The sequence below is a fragment of the Crassostrea angulata genome, chromosome 2, assembly GCF_025612915.1.
Source record: "Crassostrea angulata isolate pt1a10 chromosome 2, ASM2561291v2, whole genome shotgun sequence".
NCBI lineage: Eukaryota > Metazoa > Mollusca > Bivalvia > Ostreida > Ostreidae > Magallana > Magallana angulata.
In genome coordinates, this window is record NC_069112.1 from 40,718,451 (window position 1) to 40,745,317 (window position 26,867).

Below are 26,867 nucleotides of genomic sequence, written 5' to 3' on the forward strand. Positions count from 1 at the left end.
AAGACGCCTATCCCTTACTTCGCATTGATGAATGTCTGGATTCATTGTCCGGATCGAAATGGTTAAGCAGCATGGACTTGAACTCAGGGTTTTGGCAGATTGGAATGGCAGAGGGTGACAAACTTAAACCAGCATTTTCTACAAGTCAGGGTCTTTATCAATTTACTGTTATGCTTTTCGGACTTGCAAATTCTCTTTCGACCTTTGAGCGCCTGATAGAAGATGTGTTTCGTGGACTTCAGTGGAGTGAATGCCTGATCTATATTAATGACATTATTGTACCTGGAAACATAGAAGAGGAAACCCTGCAAAGTTTAGAGCATGGTTTGGATAGACTGCAAACAGCCAACTTCAAGCCCAAACCATCAAAGTGCAACCTGTTTCAAAGAGAAATCCGAGAATTAGGACATTTTGTTTCAGAGACTGGAGTACATACAAATCCAGATAAGACAAATGCTGTTAACGATTGACCAGAAAGGTGCTTAAGCTCCGCCCACCGTGACGACGGTAACTAAGAAGTGAAATGCCCGACATTGAAGGTAAACACTATGGTGGGCGAAAATTCCTTGAATGAACGTCCCGGACGATTTTTCGCAATCTTTACTGAATTATAAGCCGATTTTACGTCAAAAGCAAAGGGCTGTAGCGTTTGTAAAAGATGCATACAATAAATCTGTTTAAATTTGTAGAGGAGAAAATTAAAACAGCATTCAAATTACCGCTAAAATATTCAGAAGTCTGAGAAAGAGCGAAGATCCCCATCGGGTTAATCTCGGGGAAGAGTTTCAACGATGCACATTGCAGTTGCAAAGCTGGGTATCCTATTCTAACATATCCAATCCGTGGTCCAAGTTTCATTTTAGATACAGATGCTAGCAACAACGCAGTGGGTGCAGTCCTTTCCTAAATACAGGATGACAATGAGAAAGTTGTTTCCTATTACAGTAAAGCTTTGAATAAACATGAACAGGTTTACTGCACAACCGGCAAAGAACTCCTTGCTGTAGTGTGCGCCCTGAAGCATTTTCACCAATACCTGTATGGTCAACCAGTTCTACTTAGAGCGGTAAACTGGATGAGAAACCTGAAGAATCATACTGGCCAGGTTGCCCGATGGTTGCAGGAGCTGGGTACATACAATATGACAGTGGTGGTCCATCGCCCAGGAACAAAACACGGCAATGCGGATGCCGTGTCAAGAAAACCATGCAGTGTCTGCAAACGACAGCAAACCAATGATGATACAGAGAGCCAGACAGAAAATGCAAGAGATTAAACAAACGCAGATGTAGATCTGGGCCACGTCTGTGTCATTACAAGAGTACAGCAGAGGACATGCGGACCTACCATTCCCCCTAATACAGTTACACTGTCTGGTTGGGAGCCTGCTCAGTTCAGACAGCGTCAACTTTAAGATAAGGACATCTCACCAATCATGACTCTTCTCAATGATGGTTCCAGGCCTGGCTAGAATGATATCTCCCACCTGTCGTGCACTGCAAAACGAATATAGAAACAATGTAACAGATTAGGTCTTCATGATTGTGTATAGTACCGCATATGGCAACCAGATGATCAGGAAGTTAAGACACAGCTTGTTGTATCCTAAGAGAAACAGACTGAAGTTATGAAGTATTTCCATGACATTCCATTAGCTTGACTTCTTGGCATAGAGAAGACCCTGGACAGAATCAAAAATAAATTTCACTGGCCTGTCATGAATAAATATGTTAAAAATTACACAAATAAACTGTTCCAGATGCTCTGCAAGAAATAAACCCCTGACAAAAGAGTAGCTCCCCTTAGACAGTACTTAGTTGGTGAGCCTATGGAGCGAATTGGGTATCATGGGTCCTCTTCGCCTGTCCCTTAAAGGCAACAAATTTATTCGTGTTGTCTGCAATTGTTTTAGTAAGTGGACTGAGGCATATGCAATACAAAACCAGGAATCTGAGACAGTCTGCAGAATATCTGTAAATGAGTTCATTTGTCGATCCGGTACACCTCTTCAGATTCACACTGATCAAGGGCGCAACTTTGAGTCCCAGCTATTTCAACATATGTGTCAGCAGTTTCAAATGCATAAGACAAGAACGAGTATGCGACCACAGAGCAATGGAAATATAGAACATTTTAACCGCAGCTTAGCTACTATGCTTACCATGTATTGTGAAAAAGAACAGAACAAATGGGATGAATTTCTGCCCCAGGTCATGATGGCATACCGTTCTTCAGTCCACAGTAGTACTCATTTTACTCCAAACATGATGGTCTTAGGTAGAAACAACAACATGCCTCTAGAATCTGTGTTTTGCACCCCATCTACAGAAAATGAAACAGAATCAAATGTTTACATTACTGGCCTTCAAATCAAGCTCCATTCTATTCATGAATAAGCCAGGCAGATTCTCAAGACCAGCGCAAAGCGCCAGAAATGTTACTATGATATCAAGTCCAGTAGATTTTCCCTGCCCATAGGTCAATTGGTATGGCTCTATGAACCTTTACAGTAGAAAGGCATTTGCAAGAAGTTGTCATGTCCTTGGAGTGGGCCTTGTGTTGTCATTGAGAAGATGTATGATACCACTTACAGAGTTAAGCACATTCCTAGAAAAGAAGCTAACTTATATCATATTGACCGCCTGTCTATGTTTAAGGGAATGGGTGTGCCAGCATGGATAAAGAGATTATTGATAGAGATCAATGGAAATTGTGCTATAGTCACGTAGTAGTTCTTGAAGTAATTTTGATCTATTGTTCTTGTTGAAAGTATCATGGTCTTTTAGCAGTTGCAATTCCTGGTTAGATGTTTTTCTAGATGATGTCTCTAGAAGGAGTGTTTGATCTTCTGTTTTTGCGATTTTGATTACTTTTCTTCAAATCTGGGCAATTAGTATTCCTGTTGAATAACAACAGGGGGATATGTTTGTTCTTTTTAAATAAATGTGTTTACTGATTAGAGGAGTATTTATGGTTCAAAGGTAGCAGTGGCAGGACACTGTAGGTCCGCGGGCGATTTTGAGGGAATAAGCATATGGCCTGATCATCCAATATGCAACTCTGTGGTTTTATGTGACCTTGTAGAATTCTTAGGGAGGATGTCTGTTGGTCTGTGGTTTTGTGTAAACTCCTTAAAAGTAAGGTAGTCATTAGCAGTAAACTATAATATCATATAGTTCAGGTGTCGTATCTGCAGGCATTTTTGTATTCTGCTCAGAGTATGAACTGAGCTTTACCTGCAGTTTTTATGTTTAGCATGTCTTCATTCGCATGCTGGCTGTGCCCAAAGAAGTTTAAGTCCAATAGAGACCGGAAAAACCACCTGATTTCCAGGCATTGTGAACAGATGCGGGTCCCATGTCCCTTTGCCCCCGCCGAGATGTTGAGAAGGAAAAGTTACTACGCGGATGAGTGACCTAAATATGCATATTGCAGGTAGCCACAAAGTAGAGAAGATGATTTCATCCGACAACCTTCCCTCTGATTTCTTCCCCGAGGCAAATGGGTTCCGGCTGGCTGTGTACCTCTAGAATTACCGGAAGCTGATCACGCCTAATTCCTGGCAGGCTGATGCGGCTGTGCGGGCACGGAAAGAGATGATTAGGAGGATTAGAGTAAGCCAGCAGTGCAAACGCCGTCTGCAAGAATTGGAACAGGGAAGGGAGGCAGCGCGTTCATCCTCATTGACACTGGAGGAGAAGTTCGTGCCGGACTATAGTGGGGACCCTGAAGATGACCTCCAAGCACGGAAGAGAGCCAGGGAGTACACCCCCTCCAGACCTGACTTCACCATTGACTTCCATCTAGTGTAGACCATTAGTCTGAAGGGCGGAGTGATAAGTGTATTTATCATCAAGGAGGACGAAGTATATAACGTCACCCTGACCCCAGACACGGCTCGGAATTTCCAACTTTTGTTTTCATTCATGAGGAAATCACAAACACTGTCCTATGATCCTTTTTTTCGACACCGCCTTCCATGACTCCTGTGGCCTCTCCATCCGTAAAAAAGCGCTGTCCGTTGTCCTTGCTGTTGGTCCAAAGCATTTTCAGAGCATCAGGAAGGGAACATGCACCCCAGTCTATGTTCCGTCTAAGATGTCCGGTGTGTGCCATCCTCAGTATCCTCCTCCCGTCCATGGTCAACAAGAGAGTTTCGCCATTCGGTGCCAGCCCGAAGATCTCCTGTCCAGCCAAAAGCCCCCTCCTATTGACAGCCAGCCAGAGGGCCCTCTGCCATTGACAGGCAGCCAGAGAGCTCCCCTTCCATTGAACATCCTGTTATACTCTCAGACCAGCCAACATTTGCCATTCCTGTCGGTTTCCGAGTGCCACCTGAAATTTCCTTGGCCGAGGACACTCCTGCCAACGAGCCAGCCAGCATTCCCAGTAGATCCATTCTGGTAGAACTGGCGGATCCAGAAGCCCTTGCCTCCCTTGTAAATGTACCAGCCCTTTGCACAGGAGAAGACAGCCAGCGAAGCGAGCCAGCCAGTTCTTTTTATGCCGATACCATTGCTCCAGCTGTACCCAACACTACTACAAGCTGCCCATCAAGTTTCACCAATTCTGAGGCTCCAGGAACCAGCTTAGTTCGAGCATGGACTTGTCAGAGAGCAATATTATCATTTTGGACAGGGCGAGAACTCTGTTGGAGTTTGGTGTAATGCCACTGCTGTCCCAAGCAAGGAAAAACTGATCGGGAGTCGCACCATTCCCCATTTCTCCAGATAGCCCAAACTCACTTGGCCACCCTCAGGCTGGGAAACAATGACTCCGGATCAGAGGCTGCAGGCGTGGGAGTTGACGGCCCTCTTCCTTGAGACGGATGGTGTCATCGATTGATCATCTCTGACCTCATCCAGATCTGCCCTCCTCTGTAATTACTATTTCCTTTGTCTTCCTGGGTCAGCCAAGCCGGTGATGATCAAAGAAGAGGAAACAGACAGGAAACTTAGAATTTACAACTACAAAAAGCTGTGTTCTATTGCGAGAAAAGGAGTTCATTCCATGGATGATAATTTGTTCATTTTATTGCTCGAGGCTGCTTTCCTGCAGAGGAAAAAGACCATGGACTCTGTCATCAATATCATCAATTCTAAAAATGTTCTACTTAGACTGTCGTAACTTCAGGAGAGTTTTCATTTTTTAAGTGGGGGTGGTGTAATATGATTACATGTACATGTATCTATGATCAAAAAAGTATTTCTCTTAATATTTCATTGTGTATTAAATCAGACATGCAATTCTAGTTAAAATGCCTCGTATCATGTTCAGTTATTTGTTGTTTACCTGTCAAAAACCTGTTATAGGCATGCTTTACCAACATTCTAATGTTAACATGTTCGGAATTGCCGTTCGTGTTTTGACATTACCCTTGTACATTGTATACAATTTTGAGAGATCAATTTATTTGCTTAAACACGTACTTGGATCAAGTAAATACATGATAACTGTTTTAAAGATGTTTATATTTACCATATTAATCACTCTGTTCAGTTTCATGCCATTTTATAAATGTTCTTTCTGCGAGATAATCGTCATTTTACCGCTCACAAACGTCTTCTTTCAAACTTCCTGTAAACTGTAAACTGTGTAAACTATCACAAGGATGTGTATTAAAGCTATATGCGTATTTTGACATAGACATATGTGTCCGTGTTATTAAATTAATCCGGACAAGGCTTTATATAGGAATCAAATGTTTATTTATTATTTGAATATGCTTGTTTGGAAACAAAGGATACTTGTCCGGAATGTCCAAGATCCCGTACAGATTTTTTATTTGTTATTTGTGTCCGGACAGAAAATGACAAGTACTCATTGTTTGGAGAAGTTTATAAATATATGCTAGTTCCAGCAGCATCATCACTTGAACACTCGTTCACATCCTGTTCGGTTGAGCACTCCTCAGAGAACTCCATACAAAGTTGAAAATCAAGAAGAACCTGGTCGTAGACGATGCTAATATGTATAAGGACTTCGTCGTCCGGACAGAATCTGTAAAGTATAGCAACCATGTAGACCAGTCTTTCCAGAGTTTATAGTTCTAGTAATTAGTTACGTTCTACAAAAGTAACTGTTATAATTATTTGAACTATTTCAAGTTTAGAATTACAAGTTGTCCACATTGTTCGGAATCCGTAATATTGATGTTCGGAATTTCTTAATTCATAAGTTCAAATAGGTTATTCATTTTTATAACGAGTTGTACGGATGTTCGGATAAGGCTGACTCGATTATTTACAATTTACTGGAAATTATGAAGACTTAATTAGCATATCTAGTACAAATGGGGAGGGGTTTGATTTTTCTAGATAGAATGAGACTGCGTGTTTTGACTAAAGCTGTTCGAATTGGCGTAAGTTTATGCATTTAATATTTATTAAATCAGCAAAAATTCTATACGCTGTTTATAGTTGATACTCAGCTTTGAAACGACAAATCCGTCATATACGAGAACTTGTAGCATTCTATTTTTGAAGAGTTTGTATTGTTTGAAATGGTCAGCATCTTTGACTGTGTTGTGATATTTATATATTTAGCCATCCTGAATAAATTGATGTGTGTCAGAAAAACGGTGTTTTTTCTTTTCTTGCAAAAACCGCTCGACTTGTTTCAAACTGGAGTCAAAAGTGGGATGCTGTATTTTGTAAGCAGCATCCAGGATTCGAATTTCTTCTGTTGTTTAGTGGAGGATTTGGATAATTTTCACGGTTGATGTTGCTTTCTTTTCAAGTATCTTGTGGATGAGATATCTCTTGGTGTATTAATGGCATCCCCAATCCTGAAGTTATTCTAAATGTTTAACACCAGGAAGTTGACGACAACCGTCCAAATGATCTTCAGGAATACTGACCAAGAAAGACGAGGTGGCGGTGACTGGAGGCGAGACTCGGAGCAGCGAGAGGGTTGAACCTGAAACCGGAAGCTTTTACAGGTGGTGATGATTGGCAGAAGAATATTTCATATTTAGAGGTGTGCGCGGAAATGGGAAGATGGAACGTTGGCGCTAGTAGCTTGTCTCCGATGTCCCGCTCGCACTTTTAACATAAGTCTACCCATTAAGTCCAGACAGATGTACTCCGTACTGGTTGACAAACTAGAGCAGAGATTTGGAAGTTCTAGGCATCAGAATCGGTGGTTATCTAGATTTGAATCTAGGAGACGAACCCCTAATGAATCCATAGTGGCACTTGCCGATGATTTAAGACAAATGTCACAGAAAGCCTTCCCTAACTTAGATGCCTTCGCGCAGGAAGCACTGTCCATTAATCAGCTTTATAAAAGTATTACATAAGAAATGAAATGCCGTTGCATACACAAGGATTGCCAGACCATAGCAGATGTGGTAGAGGTCATTGAGCGTTACGAGACCGTTCTTGGTGAAGGAGAAAAATGGAAACAGACTGTCAGAGCGATTGGTGACGATACGGAAGTTAAGAGGAGTAACTCCGGAAGCTGTTTAGATACAATCCAACTAGATCTGACGGATACCCTAAAGCAAAAAATGACGAGATTGGAACGCTGGGAATCCGGACAGACAGCGAAATTTAGTGGACGACAGAATCAGAACAACAGGCAATGATTCATCTGCCGCGCCCCTGATCATTTCATGAGGGAATGTCCGATGTATCAACAAAAAAGAGACCAAGAACAGACCATACGGTGGCAATGGAAGGCAACAAGGATCAAACACCAAACAAACAAATTTATTTTATTTACAGCGGATGATGGACATAAATGACCTAAGAAAATGTATACTAGGATGAATAAATTTGTTTAGGGCATATTAGTAAAATTAAAAGAAATGGGATGATGGCCTTCAAACCGTCGAGTTTTTAGGTCTGGGTACGGCGGATGATGGACATAAATGACCTAAGAAAATGTATACTAGGATGAATAAATTTGTTTAGGGCATATTAGTAAAATTAAAAGAAATGGGATGATGGCCTTTATGTATCTGTATTGGTTGGTGGAATTCACGTAAATTTTCTAGATGCTACTGGATCGACATCAACGATCATTTCAAAAAGCATTTTTGACAACATGGCCTCTGATGTCAAACCTCGACTCGGAGATGAAGAGAGGACACCAATGATTGTGAACAACAGAGAAATTACCATCTACGGTCATACAGAGATTCCAGTCACTTTTGGTTCAGTAAAATACAGTTTAAAAAATAGACATGTATCTGTCAATGAATAGAGAGTTGGAAAATCTGTGGAATTTAATAATTGAACACCGTTGTTATCAAGTTTTATCAAACCATAAATTACCCTGAAAATAGGCCATGATTTAAACTGTTTGATTTCGAATAACCATCGATCGAAAATAGAATGTATTTCAGTAATCGGAACAAATTAAAACGTTTCAGAAACTTATTTATAACGGGCAAAAAAACAGCGTCATTTTTTTTCACGTAAGATTTATTCAAAATCTTTATACAAATTCAGCTTTTTACAACAAAACACAAGTATTTTCTTTATTTTTTAAAAATAAATCTCTTAATTCTTCAATTTCAATTTCATTGTTTTTCCGGTAACGACAATCTTTACCAGTTATTTACTTTAGTAGCCTCTGACTTATACGTACGTCTAGAGGCACTCAGTGTAGCCTGGTATAATTCAAATATGTTTTGTTTTCTGGTGAGATGGAGTTTTCTTGGGGAAAGTGTTATTTGACTTTTTTTATTGGTTTCTTCATTTTTTTTTCAAAAAAAGGATCTCATAAGTTTTCAATTTGACATGCACGTTTTTTTTGCAAGTAACGACGGTTTTTGCCAGCTAACGACTTTAGGAACCTCTGACCAATACGTACGTTTAGAGACATTCTAAATAAATTACATCGTTAAATGCCATGTATATATGTAAAGGAACAGCCACATTCAGGAATACGCTAATTCAAATCTACGCCAACTTGTTCCAAAACTAATTTCAGCGAACTATCGTAAACGCCAATTATTATACGTTTACAGTATCATTTTATATAGGCGACGTCATGAAAAAGCACAAATCCGAATAACCAGAAATGCAGCACTATTGATATAGATAACGTACGAGAACGCCCGCCCCGCGCGGTGTACTACTCCTCGCCAGGGGGCGTGGTGGTATAACGTTTGCACGCTGAAAAACCTGAATTGGGTTTAAGGGAATGACAACTGAAACATGTAACTTTTGGTATCTTAAGTGAAAGCTATATCGGTGTGAAAACTTCCTATGTGATGGTTCGGCGTTTAGAAAATCAATTTTGTTGTGCATTGTATCCGTCTAGTTCTAGTGAGGGATATGCTGCCTGTACCATTCTGTTAATTTTGTAACGACAGCTTACAAATAGTCATCATTCATTGTTAAATGTTTGTTTTTGAATCTATATCGAATTACAATGTAGTTTGCTTTTATATCAATTGAAAACATTCAATCCTTGTTACATGTATTACTCGGTCTACGTGTAAAATCGTTGTAATAAGTACACACCTTAATCATCAGAAAAAGTATATCTTCATTAAAAATTAATTATATAAAGAATGACATATTTATATTTGTGGATAAAAGCACACAAACCGTAAAATATCCGTGCTTATTCATATGAAATGGTTGATTGTTTAATGTATTATAAGTTATTCTGACCGCTGAAAAATTATTATTTCTTCAGCACTATGAAGTTGATATTCTTAAATATTCAATATACACTTTTTATTAACTGATATTCTTAAATATTCAATATACACTTTTTATTAATTATTTTATTTTATTGTGTTTTTTGGCCATATTCTTTAGTGTACATGGATGAAATTGGGTCTCATATTGTTGATCAGCGCAGTTGTGGTAATATGCAACTATGCAAAAATCATTTTAATGCAAATGTGATAATTGATGGCAATTACGCAATCATTGTGTTAACTTGTCAACTGTTGTTGCATTGCTTATTAAAATTTGGGGTAAAATTAAAAGTGAATATGCATGTCGTCGAATATAATAGCAATTCTTGTTACATAGGTAAACAGTACTTTATTGTAAGGAAATTTAGTACAGTACTTTACGACGCCGAAAACATTGACCAAACCAGGAGCACATTTGACACACTTTGATAAAACTGGTTGTTATTTAAAAATTGTAAAGTGATACCCATTAATCATAATTTCCTTTTGTTTCGGGTTTTCTAACACCAGTTGTTTTCACATATTTCAACTTCATACAATTGATTGTATCTTTTTTACTAGTAAACTCTCACTTTAATTGCATATAACATTTCAGAAAATCATCAGTTTGTGTATTATAAAATGTTATGACTGCCAAAAATAAATAACATGAAACGATGTTAATCCTCTGTATAGTGATGTTCTGTAATTAAAACTTGAAATATCTACTACAAAATTTTCTGGAGTTTTCCCCGACTATCAAATTTTCTTAAATTACATTACAATATTGTCAAAAATATAACTCGAAACGATCCCTCCCAAAAATATTTCAATTCATGAAATGAACGTTGAACTAAGCTATCATTGTTTCAAACGCCTCGTCTTATAAAACTATCATACAACAGCAAGCCCCGGTGTCACTACAAATCTTTTGATCAAGTCTTAAACTTCCTTAACGATCAAGTCCTTAAACGCAAAATGCATACATTTGAGGTGATTTAGACTTTAGACTTTAAGACTGAGTATTGACTTTTAAAATATACTGAAAACATATATATAGGTCATTGTTTTGTTTGTTTGTGCTCTTTTTAAACTTACCAAATGGTGTGTATCAAGCTTGTTCAATAATAACCAAATGTTCGAAAAGAAAAAAAATATTTCTGTAACCATATCTTTTCATTAAAATGAATTCAATTTTAAAGAAATGTACAGTTTTCTTTTATAAATCTATTTTTTTGATTTTTATAATAGATTTTCTTTAAAAAATTAAAATTAGAGGCTTATTTGTAATCATTCTAATGCTGAAAAGAAAAACAAACCAATCTCAACTTCAATATTGTTTGTTTCGTCGCCATAGAGATTGAAATAGAATGATATGAATGCTGTTATATTTGGGGCATTTTTATACAGAGTTTAGGATCATAGATAAAACTGCATGTCCTCTAACATGACGTTTGCCCCAGTTGCTCCAGTATATCACGATTTTTACGAAATCTTTGGTGAAAAATAGTCCAGTCGATGTCAAGTGGCATTTGTGCGCCAACTAAAGGATTGAATTCTAGACAGCCTGATTAAGTAAAATACATTTAATTATATGACAGTACAGGGGTACGATACCTACATCTGCCATTATAATGTTAATTTAGAAGAAAATAATTATAATGTGTATGATAAGTCCTTTAAAAAAAACAACAATGTCCGATATCTCTAAATTTTGGATCTATAAGATAAGCAGTTATTGCATGAAAGCACGGAAAATAACCAACGAACATGAGCAATAAAGTAAAATACTGTCAATTATTCGGGACAGCTCGTCCCTTCAAAACAAAATCAAACACTACATATGGAAGGATAAAGGCATTTACAAAAATAGTACACGTACTAGGCTTAAAATCTTAAAGTAAATAAACTGGATTTAAACGTAATAAGTACATCTTTTGTTAAAAGATCAAATAGTCTGAAAACACAATGCACCGGGTGGTCTGTTATCAAGTTATCTTGGGAATTTACCCCCTTCATTCATATCTTGGGACAGACTTTAGTTCTACTTGGTATGTTCTGATAAGCTGATAAGCTGCAACTCTTAAACTATATAAAGGTTGAATGTATTGAGCATGGACACTGTATTACATGTATTATGAGTACTTGCTTAAAATGCCCTCTTTCAGATTGATTTAATGCCAATGAAGAAAATTAAAAACTCAGTGCGCGGGTAGGTTAAGGCAACTCATAGTTTAATGACCGTCAAAACTATGATCAATTTAAATAATGTTTATTTTTATGAAAACAGCGCTGGATATTAATACCAAGTGAAAGAGTTCACCAAGATATTATTTTTCTACTTCGGAATCGACTCAATCTTTGAAGCTGCCGTGCCATGGTATCACGTGACAGTTAAAAATAGATCACTTTTTTACCTTAACAAAAAATCAAAAAGTGTAACACTACCCCGAAGTTCATTTGTATGTTTTCTACAATAATTCGATTGGAAATAAGTTCATGTTTATTAGTATTACTGCTAGAATCCTATTGTACATCGCATAAAATAAATATTGTAAATATTTATCGGAAACCCTCTCAACTTCTAAAATTTCATTGAAAATACTACGTATTTTTCGTTTAAAACAACAAAGCACAGGATTCTAGCAGCACTTTTCATGTAGTTTAGGTCATATACCGTTGATATTTACCAAAATCATCTTCCCTAATATCCAGGGTAGTGTTACACTTTTGCCATTTTTTGTACACACTGACAGAGGAAAGGCTGGTCAAGCCATATAAATGTCGATCCGCTTACCTTATAACACTCGCTGATTAAACAAAATATCCATGCCTGTATTATCCTGATTATATTCGAACTGACACTCATCTAAATCTTAGGTATCTGTATTAAATAAGTCTTAATTCGGCATTGTTTACACTGCATTCCGATAATTTGTCTCCCGACATGATCTTCTCTTTTAAACATGCTTGTGACGTCATGAATGATAATTATACGTAATAGAGAGAAATCGAAGATATATTCAGTTAAAAGAGTTATTAGTGATATTTTATGTCTGTAATTTTTATAATATAAACCAGAGATAAAGTTAAAATCGACATGTTTCTGAGTAAAATATGACATCATGCTTCTTATTGTGACGTCATATCGATCAGAGGAATTTGATCGCTGTTAGGTGCCTTATCATACCCGCGTGATGAAGTGTTCCTATCTATCTATCTATCTATCTATCTATCTATCTATCTATCTATCTATCTATCTGTCTATCCATCCTGATCCTTTTCTTTCGAAATTTTGTTTTTTTGTTAAGTTTGTTAAATGAAAACAACAGCAGGTGGTATATTTTAATGAAAACCCATTATTGTTGGGGTTTTTAGAATAAAAGCCAACCACCAAAATAAGTTCTTCCTGCGTTATCACTCAAAATGTCACCAAGGTTATAGTTAGTATTGGTTGTACGTATAAAGACTTCATCACCCTGGTTAACGTGAACGACAACCGTCCCACCAGTGTTTCCACCTACTTTCTCTGTTGCGTCATAGTAAACAGAACCTCTAGGCGTGTCATTTACCATGAGTTCGGTCGAAATATGAGCATCACCTTGAATCCTAAAGGACCACGTAAAGACATAATATCCAGACCGAGTTGCAATAAATGTTCCGGAATGCGGGTGATAACCGTTTCCGAGGTTAGTGATTATAGTGTCAAAGTTCAGGATGAAGTGGTCACTGGGTCTTGGGAATGTGTGAGAGGAGTAAGCGTAGAAGGCGATTGTAGTGTCTGCAGCTCGAGCTATTCGTTGTTGTGCAGATGTTTGTATCACTGAAAAAAAAAATGATAATAAACCTGGTTTAAAGTGACAAACAAATACAATTTAAAAAAAAAAATACTTACCAACATATTATCAAAGGTTTAAATGATTAAATCGTTTTTTCTACCATTCCAAAATCAAAGTATATGAGGTGAATAAATACTATATTAATGGTATATTGGCCTCAATTGAAATTTAACATCATAAATAAAAGGTTGATTCTTGTAAATAATCAGATATATATTTTCATTAGCTTACCTTTTTCAGGAATTCCAGATCGTTTAAAAGCCGAAGCTTTCTTCATCTGGACATTCATTGATGTGGGTTCTTTTAATATTGATGAATTTTTAATATTAGTTTTACATGCGCGTTGGCGTTGCAAGTGCAATATTTTTTCATCTTGAGTTTGAATCATAGTTCGAAACTCTGCTATTTCTTCAGATTGCATAGCATTTTGCCTCTCTAATGCCAGTATTCTTTCATTTTGATCCAAAAGTAAAGATTTTAGCTCAAAAATCATATTTCGTAAATTGATTTCATCCTTTACATGTATTTTTTCCTCAGTTTTGGCAGAACTAATTGAAAAATATCCGAAGAAGCAAACAATTGCGGCAAATAAATGCATTGTCTTTTCTTGCAGTGACAAGCGACAAACTGTGTCCTTATCAGTTACAATTCAAGGTTTATTCGATACAATGACATTTAAAGGGAGAAAGACGTTTACCACGTGATCTTTCAGAATACATGTTTAACATTAACTTATTAAACGAGAGAGAGAGAAAGAAAGAAGTTGTATTTAAGGTGGCTCTATACACCACTTTTTGATGACGCAGTTCGCAAAAAAGTAAATCTGGTAACATGCATTTCCGGTACTGGCTGATTTAAACTGAGGTGAATTGTATGGGAACCGTTATTTTGAAAAATTTGTTAAATGGATAGATTTAATTTGATAATTGAAAAATTCATTACTTACAAGTAATGTGGTATGTGACACCTTCACGTTGTGTGGTATTATTTATCGCAATAAACAATAAAATCAAGTATAAATTTTTAAAGAGTTTCTTTAGCATGTTCGATATGTTACGCCGTAGCGCAGTGGGTTAGTGGGTTCACTACAAACCAGTAGGTCATGAGTTCGATTCCCGTTGAGAACATTAAATTTTTTAACTTTCCAAAAATTTCTAAAACGTATTTTTTGGTTGAATACCGTGAAAGAAAATTCTAAACAGGTGAAAATAATTCAATCATAATATACTTTAATGCACATTAATATCGACACCTAACGGGGATGAGAGGGTTGCTTTGAATTTCTCTCAGGTTGGGATACATATAAATCCTATTAGCGTAGTCAATGTTCCCCTTTATTTATTTGACTTAGTTTTGCATTAAAGCGAATATATTCACTTATACAGGGCAAAGTCTATTATAAAATATGTATGTATTTATCATTCCAACATTATATTTAGGAAATTTTCTTCAACTCAGAAATGAAAAGTCCCCAAGGTGTTTGGGCCTTGGGACTTACGAACGATAACTCTTACATGAGGAACTTTCATACCAAATAAAATTTAAGATATTTTTTGTGTTTATTTGCAATGGTTTTCATTCAATTTTTTATGTCACATTTATTAAAATACATTTTCTTATAACATCAAGCAACTTTTTCTGATGATTTGTCAACAGAGTAAGAAAATATGAAAAAATATGTTTTGGGGAAATACTAAAAAAATTGCAATAATAACATCTTTGAATGTTAAGTGTTATATTTTTTTTTTATGTGTCCGAAGGAAATATCCATCATATGACAAAAATAATTTCTCTCAATTTGTTGATAGCTGTCTTTTTAAAAAATATTTTACAAAAACACGAAAAAACATTAAAAAATTCTTTAAAAATACCTATAGTATCCCTATCGTCATTTTAATATTTGATAAGCATATGTTTTGTGGTCTTCTATTGAAAATTGGAATAAACTGTGGGTGTATAGAGCCACCTTAAGCATTATTTTGATATTTGTAGAATATAAATGTATATAGATTTTAAAGTCATTTACATATCCATGCTGTATGTCGCACATATATTGCAGAATCTATTTACTGATATATATATAATTTAGAATTATGACATCATTATGTTACTAATTGATCATATTATAATTCATCGTTTATTTTTTTTATTTTATGTTTCATCATATTAAATGTGAACGTGCAATCGTTGTTTATGAAGAAAAAAAAGTTCCTAATTAGTATTTCAATTATTTATATTGTTACAGATCACAATAGTGGTTTAACTGTTTTTGGGATATTGCCAATTATACTTTGATATCTCCCCAAACAAAAGCAAACATTATTACTGCAAAGATTTTTTTAAATCAGAATGTTTAAAATATAAATAAATGGCAAAAAGATCCTTTAAGCAAATGTCTTTCAAAGATCTATTAGATCCATAATTCAAAATATCATCAACGATTATTCCGCCTACTTAAGGCCTGGTATTTTTTTATCATTCCATTCAGAGTTCATATAGCAAATTAAATGAAGTGAAATATATTCCCAATCAATATTTAAGAGATGAAAATCTAATTTATGACAGTCAATGTGATAATATTTGATACATCTAAAAAAGAAAGGTATCATTTATTTTTTGTTCTTCACCTTTTGCATTTCCATTAAACTAATTACCCTACCGAAATAAAATGCAATTATATTAGCCAATGTATTTATATGTATCTGTGCACCCTATTTTACACATACGTTACTATATCCCTTTAACTCTGAATGTTTAACATAACAGGAAGAAAATAACAGTGCACAAAACTTTTCATTCCTTTTAAATTATTTGCATAAAGAGACACGATTCGCTTACTTTATCTTTGAATCCACATATAAATATTTATTAAACGTTCATTAGAAAAAAATCAACTAATGCACATTGCTTCCTATATACTGCCAAAAATTGGTCAGAGATTTTACTCTTTACTCTTTGATTGTCTGTTTATTGTTCATACACATTTATATGATATCCAACACATTTCAATGACAGCCGGTGTAAAGGGAAAAAAAGTTTCCATTCATAAATTCTGATTTTCCCTGTCGTATGAGTAAGACATTTCATGATTTCAGGTCATTTGTTTCACAATTATTATGTTATTGTGTCTTTTAGTTTATAATATTGAAAATGGGATAAGCGTGTGTATATGTAATAAAAAAACCAGCATTCATCACACAGATTTCATATGACTTACTTAACGCAAGGGGTGTACAGTTATTTTCACATTATGCAATAAGCTGCTCTGTTGAAATTTAAAGGTGCATACTTGACAAAGGATGATGTTGATGCATGGATATTTACTATTATGACAACGACCAGGAAGATAATTTGATACAATGATCACGAAGCTGGCACTTATGAAAAGAAAATTCAAAATAAATTAGCTGAAAAAAACCATTGCGAATCAAACACATCAGATCACTGTTTGGGATAGTCAGTCTTTAAAAAATGTATTCCGATAGGTCTGAGGTAAGTTGTATCTGTATAGGTCTGAGGTAAGTCGTATCTGTATAGGTCTGAAGTGCGTCATAACTGTATACTGTGGAATCATTTCATTTCGTGGGAGTCAATTTTCGTGTAAATTGTTGGAGAAGTCGTATCTGTATATGTCTAAGGTAAGTCGTATCTGTTTAGCAATATATGTCAAGGTCAGATACTCGTTATGTATTGTTTGGTGTGTTTAATTTGTTTTGAAGGCCTGACTCGCTCATTTAAGATTTTAGATTTTTTGTAAAGTCAACGAGTATAAGAATTTTCTTTTAGTTATTATTGTTTTTTGGGTTTTTTGGGGTTTTTTTTGTTTTGTGATCGGCTTTGGCCGATCACAGTTGTGTCCATATGAGACATCCGGCAAATTTAACTATTTGCGCACGCATTGCGCCTTGCACTATTTTATTTACTATGCAATGGCAACCTTATTCAAATCTTTAATTAGATGTAGATTACTGAAACAGTAATTTTATCCGTTTACCCTGAAAATAAAACATTTATTGTGTTACATACATAGTGATTTAAATCACGTTTTTTTTTCACATATTCGTAAGAATATTAGACGGAAGTATAATTCGCCTACTAAAGTAAAGCTCATTCATGCCTTGCCATTTCGGAAATCAATAAAACGGTGCTATATATAGTCTACTGCATGTAGCGTATATGATATAAACAGAGCTGACAATATATAAATAGTTTCTGTTTGGGAGGGTAACAGTTGAAATTAACATCCCCGAGGAAACCATTGTCAACCGACGCGACAATCCTCCGAAACAGGCACTATTTATTATATTATACCGAATGTCTTAATTTTAGAGAATATTTTTACTGCTTTTATATAGAAATGACGTGAATTCTACGGCGAACCGTATGCGCATAATTTACGCGCACGTAACATTTCGTTGTGTTACCCGTTGCAAAGTGTGTTGCTAACGCTGAGGGTAATAGAACGGATTATAAACTGAGTCTAACCCAATCAGATTTAAGTATTTAAAATGAAAGTATAATAAATGATATATAATGCCGACCATTCCTTTAAAAGGAATACTTGTTTTTGTTTCGGGTTTTGTTTTTGTTGTATTGGGGTTTGTTTTTGTTTTGTTTGGGGTTTTTTTAGGGGGTCTTGTTTGGGTTTTTGGGTTTTTTGTTTTTTGTTTCTTGAAATTCTTTTTTTAATATTCACTACCACAAAGTGATTGTGTTGATAATAGGATGAAAGAGATCATTTGCTTTTCTTTTTAAAATAAGTGACATTTTATATACATCATATAGCAAAAACGTAATGTGCCCATCTGTTTTTTATTCATTCATACCAGGTATACTGTAAAAGTGGTTAATTACGCAGGTGGTTAAGTAAGTGTTTTCTACGGCCAATCAATACGCGTGAGTGTTAAATACCCGGATTAATGATTTACTATTCTTAAGTTTTATTTTTTTTTTATCATACACGCGGGGGTATTTTACGCGTTTTAAGATAACCGCGTCCATGTAACTGGGGTAAATTTCCCCTAGGCGTAAATAAACACTTTAATAAACACTAAACAATTTAAAGAATGTAATCAGTTGCTGATTGTTTTATGTTCAGGGTTCGAGAGGTTCCGGATACGCACAGTTTTCAGCTATCAGCAGTTCAATTGATTCAAAACAGGTATGTTTTTAGTAAATAATGATTTTTACGAGAATCAAACATTAAAAAATGCATTTTATACCCGTTTTTAATATATTGTAGCTGAAACTCGCTGGCAAAGATTTTTTTAAAATTTTATTTTCAAATAATCACGTAAAATTGATGAAGCCAATGTGTTGGTTAAGAGTTTTTTAAGAATACCAAGCGTCGTTACAATATAGAAAAAACGTTTCCTTTTGCAGAGCATAGCGATATACACGGTCATTTCCAATTCAACTTCAACTACATATGATAAAATTTCAGAGGTACGTATTCAGCTAATTCAAATAGTAGAAACGCTTTCCTATGTATGAAATTAACTTTGGTTTTGAATTTGATCCCTGTTCATAGTAAATACGTTGCAATTAATGCTAAATTGTTAATTTAATGAAATGTATATTTTGTGTTTCTTTTTTAACTGCAGGGCTTTTATGACAGACAGACTGGTAAATTCATAACACCAAAATCGGTAAGGATTACACTTGATTAGCATTGATGAAGATTTTGTTTATAGTTCATTTATCCAGAATGAATAATCACTGGGTTTTTTTTATTACTGGATATGTATATATAAATTGACAATCGGGTCAATGGGACTTACATGTATATATCCTTAACAGACCCGGTAAAATATTCACATTTAAACCCACTCTACTAAATTACATCAAGATATGGTTTTTTAACAAGCGCAAAACATGCAAATGGGAAAAAAATCACTTTAATTTTGGAGGAAATCAACTCTTGAAATGTTACCGCTCGTCATGAAAATAAAGTTTCCTGTGATCTTTAAACTGGAGACTTTACGTTATGATACAGAGAAACAACACTTTATTGCGGCATAGAGATAGACATCTAAATTTGGCGATATATATTGTTACCCAATGCGTTAATATTGCACATCGATTATAAGTTTCGTTTGTATTGGAATCAAAAGGGATCATATCTCTGTGTGACGGACGGTGCCTTTATACATGCGGTGTTCAGCTTTAAATCGGATGTAAATTTACTCTTTTAAAGCTCCAATTGCTTCAAATAATTATAAATGCCTTGTATTTTGACTCTCTGGTACTTTTACAAATACATGAACAGGTTTATTTGTATTATCCTGTTTTGCATATTCATCATAGGACAAGTTTTATATGCAAGATCAATTCACACAACAAATGTCCGAAAGATGATTAAAGCATTGTTAAAATAATACTAAACACCTACATTAACGATACCATGGCTGCATTAATGTTTGTTGAATGCCATTTTATACAATTTTTATTGTTGTTGTTTTGATCAATAAAATTTAATAATCATTGATTTCCAAAATACTGTAGCATACATTTTTGATGTGATCGCTAAAAGCAAATTCCCATATTATTCAAAATTTGACTATCTCTTAATCAACGACAGTTGGTATAAAACAACAATTAAAGAGATAATATAACAGTTATTTCGTCTTTTTTAAAAACAGCAGTTTTGTGTTGCAGGGCCGACAGGGGAAACTTCCTAGAATTAAAGATGATAATCCTGATCATGTAGAACAGGTATTAGTTCGTATTTAAAAAAAAAATCCTAAGATACTGGACATTCCTCATTTTATGCGAGTACTTAATTCAGCAATTCAACTGTTTAGCATCAAGTTGAAAAATATAAATTCGCAAAAGCCGATTTTTTAAAATCACAGTTTTCACTAAGTACATCTGTCCGAAAAAAAAACGAAATTTTATTATCTATGCTTTTTGCATGATTTTACATAACTAATAATTCCTTGCGTTTATTTCGGAATTTATAGTAGTGTTCATGACAATATACTCGTTTAATATTTCAATTACCGGATAATACTGCTGTAGAGGCAGACGTATTCGTTGAGGATATAATTTTGTTATTTTCGTTGGCAGTATAAATAAATGAAATTAAATCCATGACGCATTTTTTAACCAAAGTATTAATAAATACAGAGTTGATAGGTAATACATTTTAAAGATAACGATATGACGAAATTAAATGCCAACGGAATTTTATTTGGTTGTAGAACAACGAAATTTTAACCCAACGAAAATATGTGCCTCTACAGTATGTCATTCAGTTTGCTGATTGATTATTAAACGTATGGAAAGGTAACAAATGGCGAACTGTGAGCTTCAGACATCAAAGAATAACTGTCATAAAATATCTTTGAAAAAATAAAAAAAATAAAAAACAAATATATAATATTATTGTTCATGCTAATGTCAGTGTACATGTATTTCATTTTGTGTAGGTAATATCTGTAGAGTATGAGATAATTGATTAAGAATACCTTGTACTGAAACATATTGATGTTGATTTGAATTAGCGTACTGCTAAATGTTCCTTTTTTTCTTAAACATATGCATGTGTATTAAGCAAATAAATGTACCTGATTGAGCCGAAGTTATATTTAACCAATAACGCAAAATAGATACACACCAAATACTGTAAACGTATTACATTTGGCTGTGTATTCTACGAATTCACAATTTTTTTTCGTATTTAGCGTTTTGGGCGAAAGATAACTTCTGCTAAATCAAGTACATCGTTAAATGACCTGAATATTTGCATATGAATAATCACATTCAGGAATACGCTAATTCAAATACACGCGAACTTGTTGAAAATCTAATTTCCGCAAAATATAGTACACACGCCAAATATAATACTTTTACATTAATACAAAATAGTATCAATGTTGATTTCTATAGAAAAACTCCAACAGTAACCAAGAACATACTAAAGACTCCAAACGTCCATGTATAATTGTGATCCTGTCAGTGATTGCCGTTGTTATATCAACTACTGTTGCAACTATTGCGGTCCTGTACCTTCAAGGACAAGGTAAGATAAAATCGACATTTTTACAATATGAATTCTCGAACTTTTCCGACAAGAATTTCAAGAAAACCCCATATGAATCATGTTGTGTAATATTTAAAGATAGAATTAATTCCATCAAACTGTGTATCAGTAATCGAAATGTGTCTAAGAATTGTATACGTCTGGATCTAAGCAATATTGAACTCTCGTCTCGTTCAACCAGACGCTCGGCTGTCTTCGTTAATCTCCGACTACCAAGAGAGACTCTCTGCTTGTCGGAGATTTACGGAGACAGCCAAGCGTCTGGTTGAACGAGACTATATTGAACTCTGGCGTAGGAATACATACAACTACAAAAACAATTAAATTGTTCGTACTATATAAAATCTGACTACTTTCAATGAATTTATAAATACGTTTCTTTTGAAAAACAATAGAACAGCATACGGTACACCGAATTTATCTATTATTTTCAAGATCTACGTCTTGTCAGCGGTGATGATTTGTCCTTAGGTCCAAACACTGTTTCACTTTCGGTTTGCCAGAGTAACTGCATAGGAGAGTTGATTAAAATCAACTCCCAAAAAATTATGTGTTAAAAATGTATTCTACGATATGGTTCACTACTTGGACAAAATGACGGCGTTGTCTTTACAATACCATATTTTGTAAAAGAATAATATATTAATTATGCTTTATCGACCAAAAGTTCTACCTGAATTGTGATATTAAAGGTTTTTTTTGTGTTTAAAATTTCGCAGCTCTGTACTCAGATGCACTCGCTTTTCTTTAAAGTGGCTTACTACAACTTGAAATAGTTTCTTAATCAGTAAAACATTTCTTGATTGTGGTGGATAGCATAATGAATAGGACATATTTAAGTCAAAAAGGCAACAAAAATGTGAAATTTTGCATAAATAATCATATTTTCAAAGGTTTAATTTCGCGTGTTTCGAATATGTAATCAATAGACCCAGGCGGATTCAAACTCGGGATCTGCAGTTCACAAGCCAAATTTTTTAACCACTGAGCTATGACGACATTTTACCAAACCAGTTGATACAAACGATTTAGCAAATACATTTTGATCGCCATCTGGTGGTATAGTGTCTTAAAGTATATTCGTAGTAAAGTACCTTAAGGTTATACACAATAGTAGACGGATGTATGTAATGAGTGTTTTATAAATTCAGTAGTAGCTCTAATAATAAAAAAAAAATAACACGCGAGTTAAAATAAGAGTATTTTTTCTTAATAAAATGGGATGCTTTTGAAATGTTTTATTTATTTGACAAATGAAATATATTCAAGTATGTGCTACAGAAACCTGTCTTATCAAAATCACAGCATCCTTCGTTTTATTTCTTCGTTTTCAGATTCTCCCAACGATAACGGAAATATGTTGCGCCTTAACCGAAGCTATCTAAGAAGAATTAATGGAACCGGTACGATTCACCTTTGCTTGACATAATAGGGTATGGAATCATTGATAAATTATGTCCAGAAATAATAACCTAGTAAAAATGGATTGTATGTTCTACAGAAATCTTCAGTGACTGCAAAGATCTAAAGCTGTTTGGAAACGATAGTGATGGGCTTTACACTGTATACCCCGACCCACTTACAGAGACGCCAGTCGTCGTGTACTGTGATATGACAACGGACGGTGGAGGATGGACGGTAATAAAATCCAAGCAGATCTAGAGGGGGTCAGGGGATTTTAACCCCCCTCCCCCATGTAAAACTCAAATAACCTCAAATTACATCATAATATGACCACAAATATGCCCCCCTCCCTTCCTCAGGCAAAGCAATTACCCCCCCCCCCTGATTTTTTTTCCTGGATCCGCGCATGGAATTAATGTGTAACTATCATTTATCAGTAAAAGATTAGAGTCTAACCAGCATTTTATTATTTGGTCACACGTATCAGTAAAAAAGAAAAATAGTATTGTGAAAAGCAGTAATACGGAATATAAGATAATTTTTTTAAAAAATGATGAGAAAATGAATAATACTTCAAATACACATTCTGTATAGTTCTGTATGTGCCAAAATGTCTTTTTATTCTTCTAAAAATGAAGGTGTTCCAACACAGACGAGACGGGTCTGTTAATTTCTATCGTCAATGGGACAGTTACAAGAATGGCTTTGGAGTGGCATCAGGAGAGCATTGGATTGGTATGGAGTTTATAACTTATTATTTACTATAGATGCGTGTGTATTTTTCTAACGAATTTCTTTTAAAAAGGAATCTCATTGAGGCGTTACACACTGTTATAATTTTGTTTTTGGTTTGAATGTGTTTTGGTGTCCGGCAAGATACTGTGCTATGAAGTGGCGTTGGAGTTTTTATTTGTACAGTTTCTTTTGTTTCTTGATTTTTTTTATCATGATTGAATACCTTAAGTTTTCAATTCGACATACATTGTTTTGCAGGTAACGACAATCTTCACAAGCTTACTACTTTAGGAACCACTGACTTGTATGTTCGTCTAGAAGCATTCAGTGGACTCTGGTATTACGCCAAATACGGCGACTTTAAAGTGGCTGATGAATCCGATGGCTACAGACTGAGTCTTAAAGCCGGGTCGTATGAAGGAAATGCTGGTAGGTTGTTTTTGTTATAGTTTGTATAGTTTTTTTGATAAAATGAACGTTTTGAAATTAAATGTAAATAATTGCATAGAACTTGTTTAATCAGTTTGATTAATGGGGCACATTTTCATGACTTTCATTCATTTTTTCTCTTCCTTTTCATATTTGTTAGAATTTGATTAACGGTTTTATCAGTTTTCCTGCCATATCGAATAGCTACTGTAAACAGGAAACTATTCGCCCCTGTATTATTTTCGCCCCTTTTGCCCTCGTTCTCAGCGTGCGAATTTAAGACTGGGCGAATTCCAATGTTCCAGGTTATCTCTTTTATACAAATCGTGTCTGGGCGAATGTTAGAACATAACCCAGTTATTCAGCCAATCAGATGTCCCAAATTCTCGCTAAAATGCAGTCTTCGTGAAGAAAGTTTTTTCTTTTTTTCGAGTACGAAGACTTTTTGATTGGTGGAAACTTTGATAAAGGGTAGTTTCGTATAATCTATCTTTGCGTGACTTTACGTTTTTATGTAATGTTTATGCAAGTGTTGTAGGGCGAAAATAACCTGGTATACATTATTACAAATGTAACTTTAAAAAACTAGATAACAAAAGAAACACCAATCATTGAATAGTTGATTGTCACAATGGTTAGCACACGCTCTTAAAATCCAGACCCAGTTTGATATTTGTATCACCTGTTGATACATGTACCACAAAAGAAAAAAAAAAACACATGGAAAAAATAAATCTATATAACAAAATCAGCGGAGCGATCGGTTTTCCCCACCCCCTTCCGGTTTTATTAATTAATATTTAAACAAAATTACAAAATTATATTTTCCTGTTCATTGCCAAGTTTCTTATTCATGTGTATAATTTTATATAGGCGACGGCATGGACAATCATGGAAGTACAGATCCAAGTGGCATGCAATTCAGCACCATTGACAGGGATAACGATAACGCCCCCGCGCGGTGTACTTTTGCTCGCCAGGGGGCGTGGTGGTATAACGTTTGTACGCTGACAAACCTGAATGGGATTTATGGGAACGGAACCTGTTTGACAACTGAAACATGTAACTTTTGGTATCTAATAAGTTCAAGCTATGTCGGTGTGAAAACTTCCTATATTATGGTTCGGCGTTTAGAAAATCAATTTTATTGTGCATCGTGTAAGTCCAGTAAATGATCTGATGTTTGTCCTGTATCTTCATTATTATTCCGATGGTTTAGGAATAGTTTTCATTTATTGTTTTAGGTAGTTTTTTAAATTACAAACTTTTTTGTTTTTTTTTATATTATAACAAAAATGTGTATTATATTCATTGTATTGTTATCTATACATTCATATATAAATTAATGTTATATGATCAATTAAGTATTTCTATTAATATTTCATTGTGTCTTACATCAGACATGCAATTCTAGTTAAAATGCCTCGTATCATGTTCAGTTATTTGTTGTTTACCTATCAAAAACCTATTATTGACGTGATTCACCAAATCATTTACATGTTCTGAATTATCGTTCGTGTTTTGACACTACCCCCGTTCATTGTTTACATTTTTACGAAATCAATTTATTTGCTTTGACACGTTATTCGATCGAGTAAATGCATGATATTTGTTTAAAACATCTTTATATTTACAAAATTAATCATCCTGTTCAGTTCCATGCCATTTTAATGCTCTTTCCGCGAGATAATCGTCATTTTACCGCTCAAAAATTTCTATGTACGGAATATGCTTCACAAACCGCTTCACTCTTCAACATGCAACGTATTCTGACACTTATTTTTGTGTTAGCAACATTTCTTAATTTTTTGTTATATCATGTATTATTGTATTTAGATGCTGACCACTATTTTCCCGTATTTTTACCTCAGTGTGATCAGTGATTGCTTTTATCGGTCACCTTGATTGATGAACTATGTCTTCATAGCGAGCTTCCGTATTCAAGTGTATCGCTACGCGCACTACTTCAGAAGGTGTTTAATTTCAATTTATTTAAAGTGTAAAATATTGCAAGGATGTGTATTAAGGCTATATGCGTATTTTGACATAGAAATATGTGTCCGTGTTATTAAATTAATCCTGACAAGGCTTTGTATAGGAATAACATGTTTTTTATTATTTAAAATTTAAAAATAAAATATTTTAAATATGCTTGTTCGGAAATATAGGATACTTGTCCGGAATGTCCATGATCCGTACAGATTTCTGATTAGTTGTTTGTGTCCAGATAGAAAAGGACAAGTATTCCTTGTTTGGAGAAGGTTATACATATATACTAGTTCCAGCAGCAGTATCACTTGAACACTCGTTCACATCCCGTTTGGTTAAGCACTCATAAGTTCAAATAGGTTATTCATTTTTATAACGAGTTGTCCGGATGTCCAGATAAGGCTGACTGAATTATTTACAATTTACTGGAAATTATGAGGACTTAATTAGCATACCTACACTGTAGTACAAATGGGGAGGGGGTTTGATTTTACCAGATAGAATTAGACTGCGTGTTTTGACTAAAGCTTCCCGATCGGTGCAAGTTTATGCATTTAATATTTATTAATTCAGTACAATTCCTATACGCTGTTTATAGTTGATACTGAGCTTGGAAACGACAAATCCGTCAGATACGAGAACTTGTAGCATTATATTTTCTTTTTGAAGAGTTTTTGAAACGTTGATAGCCCCGGGTTTCGGGTTGTATTGTTTGAAATGGTCAGCATCTTTGTCTGTGTTGTGATATTTATATATTTAGCCATCCTGAATAAATTGATGTGTGTTA

The 26,867-nt window shown here is 34.8% G+C and overlaps 2 protein-coding genes across 3 annotated transcripts; one reads left to right on the forward strand and one right to left on the reverse strand.

The window, feature by feature from the left end:
* Positions 1 to 12,859: 12,859 nt before the first annotated feature.
* Positions 12,860 to 14,066, reverse strand: LOC128172447 (complement C1q-like protein 3). The gene is made up of 2 exons (XM_052838243.1): positions 13,711 to 14,066; positions 12,860 to 13,463 (listed from the first exon to the last, which is right to left on the reverse strand). Exons 1-2 carry the CDS (start codon positions 13,970 to 13,972, stop codon positions 13,015 to 13,017), a joined length of 711 nt encoding a protein of 236 aa, XP_052694203.1. The 5' UTR covers positions 13,973 to 14,066; the 3' UTR covers positions 12,860 to 13,014.
* Positions 14,067 to 16,841: 2,775 nt separating this feature from the next.
* Positions 16,842 to 26,867, forward strand: LOC128172413 (microfibril-associated glycoprotein 4-like). 2 transcript variants are annotated; one of them, XM_052838213.1, is made up of 11 exons: positions 16,842 to 16,971; positions 18,578 to 18,640; positions 18,862 to 18,924; positions 19,083 to 19,127; positions 20,137 to 20,193; positions 21,370 to 21,502; positions 22,858 to 22,926; positions 23,025 to 23,161; positions 23,566 to 23,662; positions 23,921 to 24,091; positions 24,965 to 26,867. In XM_052838213.1, exons 1-11 carry the CDS (start codon positions 16,951 to 16,953, stop codon positions 25,264 to 25,266), a joined length of 1,158 nt encoding a protein of 385 aa, XP_052694173.1. In that variant the 5' UTR covers positions 16,842 to 16,950; the 3' UTR covers positions 25,267 to 26,867. The 2 variants fall into 2 exon arrangements, with proteins under 2 accessions (XP_052694173.1, XP_052694174.1); XM_052838214.1 differs by lacking the exon at positions 16,842 to 16,971 and adding an exon at positions 17,021 to 17,117.